Genomic DNA, 11,634 nt, shown 5'->3' on the forward strand with positions numbered 1-11,634 from the left:
TAGAAACGACCATAGTGGGGTTCTTTTACAGTTTGAGAAATAAACGAAATGCTTCTTCTATTATCCACGGTCAGTTATTTGCTCATTTTTTGGCAGTTATTTACTAGGTTTGAGACAGAACTGAAAATCATGATGTGACTTATATTCTATATCAGGAATCTGGAAAGCAACTCTATTTCCATCATAGAGCGCTACGCCTTCGACTACGTTGCAACATCGAAGATGTGAGTATTTGCGTTTTCCATCAACATTTCTACTGCTCCTTAACTTAGTATGTGGCAATGCACAAACAGAAAGTTAAAGCTAACTTTTGTTCACTTCAGACCACTAGATCACCGTCGAATGCCTAACCTTGATTGACACATTATGTTCCACGTTGTCTTACAGAGATCTGGATAACAACCCTACAAAGTTGGTGGAGTCGTATGCATTCAACGAAGTACGGTGTGTGGCGAATGAAGGATTGTAAGTACTTTATTGGATATATGTAATACATAGATAGAATTGAATTTGGTAAAAGATAGAAGCATCAGCCAGAAGTTGATATAATTATAGATTACAATTACAGTGTCCGGCCATGAAGGTAAAAGTTGTGTGGCTTTTCATTACATTGCTGACCATGTCATTATTGGTCTCGGTCTGCAGGACATTCAAGAATGCTGAATTCGAGTTGCTGAATTCTTACGTATTCAACGACGTTCATGCCAGATATCTGTAAGTGGTATTTTGAATGATGCTCCAATTGCATGCCTTCTGTAATGTATTCAAGAAATAGAAAAACTTTTCCAAGCTTTCTGAAGTTGTTACTTTACCTAATCTTATATATGGCAATATAATAAGTTGTTAACGTTATTTCATGATCAGCTATTTTTACTAGTATTCATCCTTTATTTGATTTATGTTTGGAATTCCCCCAGCAACATTGAAGAAACGCCATTGTGGCCATATGTCTTTCCCTGGTTAAATAAACAAGCTGAGAAACAAACAAACAAGCAATTAATGCTTGGCTCCGTTTTGCTTCATGCCTTATCTTAACCAGCTACCTTGATGGAGGAGCAATCACCGACATCGCTCCCTACGCTTTCTATAAAGTCAACGTTGACTATACACTGTAAGTACGAACTTCTTTAGTCCTGTGAGTCTTTAATTGAGATATCATATTTTACGAAATTTCTTATGAGTAAAAAAATCAAATAATGACACCGTGCTAATTTTGCTTTCAGAGATTTGCAGAATAACAGGATATCTTCTATAAGGGAGCATGCTTTCCACGAGGTTACAAGTCGAAACATGTAAGTATGAAATTGCAGCACTGTTACAATACAAGTGGATCTGTAGTCCTATATAATGCCAAGTGAATGACTGATTACTTTTCAAACTAAGGATTAAAGACATTGCATGGATAATAACTGTCATATTGCAGAAAATACAAGGCCTGTCTGAATAAATGAATTCTGCCACCGTACCTATATTCTGATTTTCAATATATGTAATATATGTTTGCTGACCGAATCTTGGTTTTCTTTTACAGATATTTCCAGGGCAATCCTGTCTCAACTATTGAATCTTACGCTTTCGATGATGTTGCTCCCTTCGACCATCACAACAACTATCTGTGAGTCTTTTCACTGTATCGAATATTCTATATTTTGTTCTTTTCATTCCTATTGTAGCAGTTAAATTGAAGTAAAACAGTAATACCAAGTCAAGCCGTATCAAGAGTGTAGTGTGATTCCAAAGATATTTTAGACACCAATTGTGGCAATCCGTAGTGTTATTATTAGTTTTATATTTTAGACAACAAAACAATACACTTATGGTCTTTCCGCAGGTATCTAAATAATATGGACTTCACTGTGATACCACCACACGCATTTAACAAAGTTAGGGCGTACAATCTGTAAGTAACCAGCAAGCTTTTTATGACATTGAATGAAATCAAAATATTGTATATGAATCTAATTTTGTCAACCGGTGAAACCACCATCACGCTTTATGTTTTAGCTGATATGTTATATTGATTTATCAATATTCAAATTCATTTCTTGTTATTTCTTAGAAGTAGAAATCATAGTCTAATCTGAAGGCGACGGACAGAAGTTATGTCAAACGTACTATCTTATCATATCATTTATTCCCAGTGATATGAGTGGAAACACCCAGCTGACATCGATAGAAGAGCAAGCCTTCGACGTAACCATCACCAACAGCCTGTGAGTACATCTTAGTAGATCAAACTTAAATGTACACTCAGCACATGCCCTTACAGCTTACAAACGTCTGCGTCACTTCACTTAAGCTTTATTGTACTAGTATTTTTGTTACAGTCAGTGTCTATATTTACCATTTGTATACCTGGTGTTTAGCAGACAATTCGCTCTGTATTGAAGTGATAATGTCGTTCTTTATTATTGACAGTGACATATCAAATAACGCCATCAAGGTGCTGAGAGGGAGAATTTTTAGTAACGTATCCACCGTCAAAGAGCTGTGAGTTTACATTTTTCCTTTCTTTTATTTTACAAAATATTGCAAAACGTTTCATAAAACACAAGTATTTTCATGGCCCTTATAACTAAAATATTTTTCTTGAATAGTAACGTTTTTATACACAACCATTTGTTTAAAATGAGCCGGCGTTTAGAACTGTCTGCCATCTTCATCTGGGCTAATATGACTGGTTCACTGTGCACTGGAGCTAGGTGTTACATTGTCTATCGTGTACTGAAGCTCAAAGTTACTGTAAGAAACAAACCTGGTGAAATTAGTTACGGATGTAAAATATTATTCTTTTACAGACACCTAGAGAACAACTTGATCTACTACATTGACCCTGATGCATTCAACGGTGTGACCCTGACGCTGCTGTCAGTACTCCGTGTTACTTATCTCTACAATTGATTTCATGCTGAAGATCATTTTTACAATTATTTGATATGTATGGTGTAATAGTGTACAATTTGTATAGTTAGATATCTTCGTGCTTTATTTATGATTTGTACGTAGCTTGTAAGAGCATAAATGTACAACAAATGTCTTTCATTTATCTACTGCTTTTCACGATTGTAGATCTAAGAAGCTTTGGATACCTTTGAACTAAAAAGATTCTGTTTTGTGTTTTTATTTACAGTAACCTCGACAACAACGCAGTGCTGACACTGGATTCAAACCTGCTGAGCACTCAGGGCAGTCTCAAAAACTTGTAAGTCTGATATTCTATTTGTGCACATCCGTGTTTATTTTTGAATGTGAATGATTGGAGGATAAACGTGAATACAATTGATTGTATGAAGGCACCAAAATAGTGTATTGATATCACATACTGTAACAATACATTACTAATTATATGTAACATGTATTATTTATCTATCTATCTATCTATCTATCTAATTGCAAACTCGACCCCGAAGGCAAATGGCAAGGTAACACGCAGTATGTAAATACTATCTTAGGTCATCGGAAAATATTATGAATTATTTTTAAAATATTGCATTTCCTTTTCCACTGCATCCACCGTACAGCACTTGCATAGTCTCTCCTGAACTGGTAGCTTTTTATAACGACTCAATAAAGTAGCTCATGTGTATAAATTTCGTTACAACTAAATTTCATTTCTACTAAATCAAAGTTTAATTCTATTATGCATGCTAATCAAATCTGTGTTTTTCATATTTTCAGGTCCATGGCAAATAACCGACTTCAGCGGATACCAGATGGATTCCTAGCTTCCCTTGTGCAGCTGGGCACACTGTGAGTTTTCAAAATTGAAAACCAACCTACATTTGCAGCAAATTCATCTTATGAATGGTTACATCAACAATGATATTACACAACCCTAGGTTGCTTTTAATTGATTATAGCTCAATATGTCATTTGCAATAAAAGTTTATTGTTTCCTTTGCAGATCTCTGTCGGGGAATATGATTGAGATGTTGGAGTCGACCACATTCAACAACCTCGCAAGTCTTGAAAAACTGTAAGCACCAACACAGCTAGGTTGAGACTCAAATTTCAACCGCCTGGTGCAACCATTCATTATATTGTCATCCGTAACAGAACGTTGACCATTGAAGAATAGCTGTATTCCAGAAAGTTCATTCGATATACCAAGAACGTTATAGTGGAGAATCTTTGAATATACATATGATGTAGTCTTAGGACAACGTAAAGACCACGACTAAATCTAGTCCTCTTTGGAATAATGCTAGTCTTTCAATAGGAGTTGAAGTACTTCTGTTGAGTTTCAAGTTACTTGCTTTTACCCCTTGCACATTAACGTTTGTCTTGTTGCTACCATGTTTATGACAATGACTTTGAAATGTTCCAGTGACCTATCCAACAACAGAATCCAGTTCTTAGCAGACGGTGTATTCAACGGCATCATGAACAACGCACGAATCGAGATGTAAGTCCTGCTATCGAAAGACAGACGTGATACTTTGAAAAATGTTCGCGATCAGCTGTCATTGCTGACATAGTTGACTCAAGGTCCATTCATCGTAAAATTATCTTATTGTTAATTTTAAAGCACGTTTCCACACCATACTACCAACGTAACGTAACATGATATTTTTCAGTGACCTGAGTGGCAACCCTCTAGCCTGTAGCTGTTCCATGGTTACTATGATGGCGAACCTATGGAACCTCACTACCATAACGGGAGGGGAGTGCGCTACCCCTGCCCAGGCAGCTGGCGTATCCTTCATCTCATCACAAAGAAATGCCAGCAATAACTACTTCCTATCCGTGTGCCCTGAGACTTTCGTTTGTGGTGAGTAAAAAATTTATCATGCGCTCTCTGAGTTTTTTTCAATGTATGTATCGTTATGTTTACCTTCGCAGAAGAAAACATTTTATTGCTCTGTTTCCTCTTCTTCTCCAAACAAAACCAAAATTCAATGACTTGGACCAGACGTCTAGACGTCTATCACCATGGTAACTGGTGTTATAGCAGGCAGCCTGTGGTGTTGAATTACATTATGTGGCAAGTTAGTGGGGCTGGTCACCATATATATGGATGTGTTTGAGAATTAATAAACAGAGTAGTATCATGAAAGTTCATGGAAGAGTAGTGGTTTGTTGAGCTAGACTATGTGAAGGTAAAGATTATGCAGTGAGTTTACAAATGTTAAGTTTCTCGTTTTATCACACTGAATCAACAGTGATTGCCAGTAGGTACTCACAGGTGTGAGACGATCTCAACATACTTTGCATTGTCTGATAAACAGGTAAGAGTTCGTTTTACCCTTTACAGCACCGGAGAATGTGCAACCGGCAGCCTCAGGACAGAATGAGATCACAGTCTCCTGGACACCCCCAACCATCCCGTACCCCTCTCACCCTGAATTCGACAAGTATACATCAGGATGTAGTCCTAGAGACAACGTGACCGACAGAAGCTTCTGGTGAGTGGACCTTTACAGTATTATCCTGTTCATGTCACAAACCTATTATGTATGAAAGGGCCGGGGTGCTATAGTGTCGCAGAAATGAAAAGAAACCTATCTACAATGGGTATTGCTGGACAGACAGAAAGCGGACAGAAAATGTCCAGACTATGCATGATGTACAAAATGACTAATAAACTGGAGATCGTACCAACCACTGAGTATCTAATATCAGCTCAGAAAATAAGAAGAAACAACCATGCCTTCAAATATCAGAGTTATCAACCGAGAGAGGTGCTCAAACACTAGTATTTCCCAAGAACTATCGTAGAGTGGAACTCGTTGACACCAAGTAATATAGCTAGCTGCCGCCGCGGCAAAATTTTTACGGCTATAGGAAATAGATTGACAAATCTGACTATTTTGTGAAATTGTCAGGACGTATGATGTGAACTGCACCAGTAGCGATGCACCAGACATCGCCGTAGATGGTGTCACGAACTCGTCAGTCGTGTTCGGAGCTGCAGACGATGTCAGAGCCGGTACAGACTACGTGTGTACGGTGATCCTGAACAACAACGGCAGCTACAGCGCAGTGGGGTGGCCGGAACCTGTCACAACTCTAGAGGACCTAGGTACCTGGTCTTAGAATCTGTTTCTTTGAACTTCATGAGTTTGTAAAAGAATAGCTAGCAGCATTAGAAGATTACCTTGTTAGTATTGCTCTTCATTTTAGCCTTTTACTTGAAATAACTGATCCTTGGAAAGCACATAGTAACTTCAAACTCTACTATTGGATAGATTACAATTTTTCCAGTTGCGTACATATAGATGTTGAATAGTTCTGTTAGTTCATTAGTGATGCTGATTAAGATTGGTGGATATTAGTAGTAGAGTTTGAATTTTCTATGAATATTGTTTACCTAGATGTCTAACCTTCACCACCTTTGATGATCACCATAACAAAGCTAAAAGGCACGAATTTCAGTCAATAAAAAGTACAGGGTGTTGGCTACCTTTCCATTAAATCATCAGAATTAGTATCAAAATTAGACACCTTAATGAGACTCCATTCTTGTTTTTCCATTTCATCCTCAGTGTCCGTTAACGGGACGGCGTCAAATGTAACAGATGACCTAGACCTGCCCATCACGTACTATGACTTCAGCGTGAACCACCCAGACTTCGACGGCACCAGACAGGGGGAACTGGGAGAACCGATTTACGTCAACAGTCCTTTTGGGGCATTTTTGGCCCTTTCGGGTATGTATGATTTACTATAAACAATCTATGGGACTGTCCGCACGAAAGAGTTAAGAAAAGTTACACATCATTGCATTGTAAGCACCCAAAGTATACACAGGAAATATAGCCTTATACATTATGTATCCAACGGCAATGTTAAACCGTCTGCTGAAAGATTATCCATTGACCACTAATTATATATCTTAAGTTCTCCAATGCCCACCAACGTAAGTCCTATTTTCATATTGCTTGTTCATTGACTATTCATTATCTTATTATTATTGTTTATTTAATTTGATAATTTATCGAGTAGCAAATTGCCTAGTTTTATCTCTTATTTTTACGTTTTTACCTTAATTATACTGTGTTTTGCATAGTTACGCTTTGATCATTATCATCAGCATTCTTGTATTTCCATTATTGTAAGCAAAAGGCTTCGTCCTGTTTCCCTGTCCAGGCACATTCATGTAACGAAGCTGAAATAAATAAAAAGTAGCAGCCTTTGTGATAACACATCATCTGTCGTTGTTCAGTCTTGTCACAAACACTTCTTTTTGTGTTTTATCAGACACCCCCGCTACAGACTCCATCTCTCAGTGGTTCGCGTCTGTCCCTAACGTCAACTACGTTCGACAAGCGACGCTGAGGCTGGACAAGCAGAACGCCACAGATACCTACAGGTACACTAAGTCGTGCTTATTTATTCCCTGCATACATTCACATAACACCGAACCTGGATGCAGGAAGAGATGGAATCATACAGGTAGTGGTGCAAACCAGCTTTCAAAATGGGACCCAACCTGCTGTACACGCCACAAGCAATCAAGGGCCTGTACTTTAGAACAAAGCTTGCCATCACAACGGACTGAAATAGGACTTATACTTTGATTTATTCTGAACATAAGTTCTACGTTATTTGTTTTATGTCCATGTAATTAATTTGTTTTATTGCTGAAGTATGTATCTATGTATGTATTCTTTTATGTCCCTAGATATTACAGCGACAGCTTCTTTCCCATGGACGGGCTGGGATACAGGTCGGAACAACAGAGAGACTGCAACAATATACTCCACAACTTTGGGTTAGTGTCCTTATTATAGTGTTTGGTAATGTCTTTGTTGAAAATACCGAAACACATTATTAGACTTACTCGATTATAACACTAAAGGCTTTCGCTAGGCTCCTGCTGTTTTAGTAAGTAGGATTTTTTAGTACAATGTTCAACAGTTTTTGTGCCATGTACAATTTGTCGTGCGGTAATTAGCTCTTCGTAGACCTAATTTCAGTGTCATAAATTACGCTTAACAATGCATACGTAAGACTGCAATGTTTGAGATGTGTACGGAGTAATTATAACGATGCCTTTAAGAGTACAGGAAAATTGCGTATGAAAATGCCACACAACACACACAAAATTACGATAAAGAAGAAGTAAAACTGTGATTTGATATACCTCTCACATTGTTACACAGATTTACCCTGGCTATTCGTGTGGCCATCACTTATACCGGGAACGAGATCATCACCGTCGGCGGTGGGGACGAGCTCTGGTTGTTTGTTGACAAACAGAAAGTTGTTGACCTACGGCGACAGAAGGGTGACGGTTCTACAAACACCGCGTGTAGGAAAATCAGTCTACTTCCGGCTAAGGAAGATGGTAAGATGGTTACAAGTCTGGCGAAAGGCCTTCCTCATCCCTTGTACTTAGACACATAAGTGTACTATGTTGCTGCTGTTACCACTATTCTTGTTGTTATTGTTGACGATTTGTTCCATATTTTAGGTGGAGGGAGTATTGTGCCTGTTTCCGGGAATGTCACAGGGGGAGAATGTGTTCCAGGAAATAGTGCATCGAACGATACCGTGGCATTGGACTTGACGGTAAGATCAAATACAAAGGTTGCAATTCCTCCCGTATAATGTATCAACATCTAACAGATACTCCAGTGGGGAAAGACATTCAAAAAAGGTTGTACTATTAAAAGAAAGACCTGGTATGATACTTCAATGTCTCCTGTATCCTTAGTATTAGCATAGAAAACATATTGTTTTCCATCTGCTTCTTCTTCTCGAAACACAAAGCCAATGACCTGGACCAGACGTCTGTCACCATAGTAACTGGTGCTGTAGCAGACACCCTGTGGTGTTGGGTTACATTATGTAGCAGGGCAGAGCAATAGGGGCTGACCACCATATACTTGAAACAGAACCCGCGCAGCCAGCGTGAACGCAACGCGCTTACCGCTGGACCCTGCCGCTAGGCTAAAATGCCCTGACCGGTCAGAAGCGTCAGTTGGTAGCACTTGAAAACCCACTGTTGCATACTAGTATATCATAGTATATTACGAATGTGTTTGAATGAGAATAAACAGAGCAGTAGTTTGTAGTTCCAGGCCATGTGAAAGTTAACATTACGCATTTTGCTTTGCAAATGATACCTTTCTAGTTTTATAGTCGTTTTTGTGTTCTTTCAAAATAGGTTGGAGAAACTTACCACTTTGTCCTGTTCGTGGCTGAGCGGGAACAGTGCGTGTCCTCCCTGTTCCTGGAGATTTCCGGGACGACCTTCTCGTCACAGGTGATTGGCAGTTCTGCAGACGGTGGGAGCAGGAGGAGACGTTCTGCCGACGTCAGCGGATACCCTCTGGACTACGAGGTGACCGTACGGGAGGACCTGCATGTGAACGGCACCGTGCAGACGGTAGTTGTGACCGACATTTTCTCTACAGGGCCATTCTACAATGTGTCCATTCTAAAAGGTGCGTGCACATTTAGCGACTGTTTTTCAATGTATTTTGTTTTATTCAAAATAGCAACAAGACAAAGTGATGCTGCACTCGAGTTGTGCAACTTATCTTTCCAGCGCCACTTGACAATATACAAGTGTACATATAAATACAAACTTTTAACAATTCATTGTATTCCAGGCATCTAGTATATCTTTTTAAAGATCTAAAAATCTTATGATGTTTTCTTCAATTTTCAAGTGTCATTATTTTTGTGTTTTACGATGTTTAATGTATACCCATGGAGATAAATTTATATTCTCTGTAGATGGATTTGTATTGTGTATTCCTTTTTCTATACATACTTCTTTATCAACCTATATGCTGAGACCGTACATAGAGGCTAACCTACGTTTTAGCTGTTTGGTAAATTTCATCTAACCTTATCATATTAACGCATGGGTTTGTCTACTAAAATTTGTATCTTCAGGAAATGAAGCTCGCCATTTTACGATCAAAGAAGACACCCCCGCTAACCGTCTGGCGGCCGTCCCGCCGTCCCCCGCGCCCCTGTCCTGGGTGACAGTAGAGGGGCTGTCGTTTGTCACCTGTGATACCGAGACACCGACCCCGGCACCCGACCCCAACATACCAGGTGGGGGGTTCTTACTATACTATGCTGTTGTACGTTAAAAACGTCTAAATATTGAGTTTACAATAAGTTTCTGACCAAAACGTATAAGAAATTTATCCATTTATCTAAAAACATTTTATATATGTGAAAAATTGAAATGAAAAATTTTCCAAATATATAAAATATATTTTATTTCAAAAATGTATTTAATTTCAACATTTATTTTATTTATTCATTTATTTATTTATTCATTTTCTAGATCAAAGGGAAAGCAAAGGGTAATGAAAAAATCATTTTACGACTTAAAAACCTTAAACACAGCCTTACATAGGTAATGATGAACTTGAAGCAACTAATCGAGAAAAATACCTAAAATATGTCTTATTGTAGGTACGGAATCATTCGAAGTGACCACAACAACTGTCTTGTTGAGTATTGATACTGAAGTGGATTATGAGGTTGCCCAGGAATATACACTGATACTAGAGGTACAGGATGACGGCGCCTCACCACCAAGGACAGGGACAGTGGCTATCAAGGTACGTTTATACTTCTGCACATGCACTATGAAATAGTCTAACAGCCGAAAAAACAGTTATCTGTTCATTCCGCATCATCGTTAAATCGACTATAAGTATAACACATCAGTCTTACACAGTTAGTCTAGGAAAGCCCAACCAAGTATTTGCCAAAGAGAACCGTTTGAAGTGGAGTTAAAGCAACCATCATCAAGTTTTGCGATATTAAAATAGCTCGCCCAATAGACCGATCCTAAGCCCCGCCCACCTCCGCCCATTGGTCAAATCGCTAATTGCCGTTCTCTCATTGGTTGAACTGTTAATTGTGATGGACATTCAGGATAGGTCTATAAACAATCCTTAACAATGTAAGGAATCTCAGGAAATGTCTTGCTACCCTTATGAGCATTTACGTCTGCAGCATACTCAATGCAATATATGCAAGAGCAACATTTCAAGATTTTCCCAGTCGTAACTCACAGAAAACTCAAAGATTTTTCTCAACCACTTAGATCTATATAGAAGACGTAAACGACAACTGTCCCACACTAGAGGAGACGATGTTCACCCTTCATCCTCAGCCTGTGCTCAGACTGACGCCCGTGTTGTCTTTAGTGTGGGAGGACAGAGACAGCGGTGACAACGAGAACACTACATTCCACAGGACACAGATCAACCAAACGTATGGAAGCAAGACCTTCGCCATTGAGAAACTTTATATTTGACGATTGGTATCACTGTATTAAAATCATGCACAAAAGATAAGATTTAATGGTAAATTGTACAAAACTACACTTGGAAAACATATTTTTTTTTCAAACGGTGTAATCTTGTAGAGATCATATGTTGTTTTTCTTTGCAGAACTATTTATGACAGCAGGAACGACAGCACTCTGTTAGAGTTCTACATCATCGTGGTCGACAAAGGGACGCCGCCCCGCGGGGACATAGCAATCGTTGCCATGACGATAAACGACGCTTGTCTCTATGACAGTTTGAACCAACCAATCACGTACGAGATAAGTGTGATAAGTGTGGAGGACGACACTGGTGGAGTGTTTGTTAGAGTGCCAAAGTATTACGTCAAAGAATTTGGTAAGAGTTTGTTTTTATGTCTACCTTC

General features: G+C 38.8%; 1 protein-coding gene across 1 annotated transcript in view; it reads left to right on the top strand.

Moving 5' to 3' along the window:
- The window catches only part of LOC109478676, a 34,718-nt gene that overhangs the window by 9,031 nt on the left and 14,053 nt on the right, over positions 1-11,634 (top strand). Inside the window, exons 24-42 of the mRNA XM_019780341.1 lie at positions 156-224; positions 388-465; positions 646-714; positions 1,040-1,111; positions 3,905-3,976; positions 4,328-4,405; positions 4,578-4,771; positions 5,255-5,405; positions 5,826-6,022; positions 6,486-6,650; positions 7,201-7,312; positions 7,625-7,714; positions 8,106-8,290; positions 8,417-8,514; positions 9,113-9,392; positions 9,850-10,014; positions 10,384-10,532; positions 11,024-11,193; positions 11,374-11,606. Coding sequence (XP_019635900.1) covers positions 156-224; positions 388-465; positions 646-714; positions 1,040-1,111; positions 3,905-3,976; positions 4,328-4,405; positions 4,578-4,771; positions 5,255-5,405; positions 5,826-6,022; positions 6,486-6,650; positions 7,201-7,312; positions 7,625-7,714; positions 8,106-8,290; positions 8,417-8,514; positions 9,113-9,392; positions 9,850-10,014; positions 10,384-10,532; positions 11,024-11,193; positions 11,374-11,606 — 2,627 coding nt within the window. The remainder of the gene's footprint in view (positions 1-155; positions 225-387; positions 466-645; positions 715-1,039; positions 1,112-3,904; positions 3,977-4,327; positions 4,406-4,577; positions 4,772-5,254; positions 5,406-5,825; positions 6,023-6,485; positions 6,651-7,200; positions 7,313-7,624; positions 7,715-8,105; positions 8,291-8,416; positions 8,515-9,112; positions 9,393-9,849; positions 10,015-10,383; positions 10,533-11,023; positions 11,194-11,373; positions 11,607-11,634) is intronic.

The sequence above is a fragment of the Branchiostoma belcheri genome, unplaced genomic scaffold (assembly GCF_001625305.1).
Source record: "Branchiostoma belcheri isolate BF01 breed outbred unplaced genomic scaffold, Haploidv18h27 scaffold45, whole genome shotgun sequence".
In the NCBI taxonomy this organism is placed as follows: Eukaryota; Metazoa; Chordata; class Leptocardii; order Amphioxiformes; family Branchiostomatidae; genus Branchiostoma; species Branchiostoma belcheri.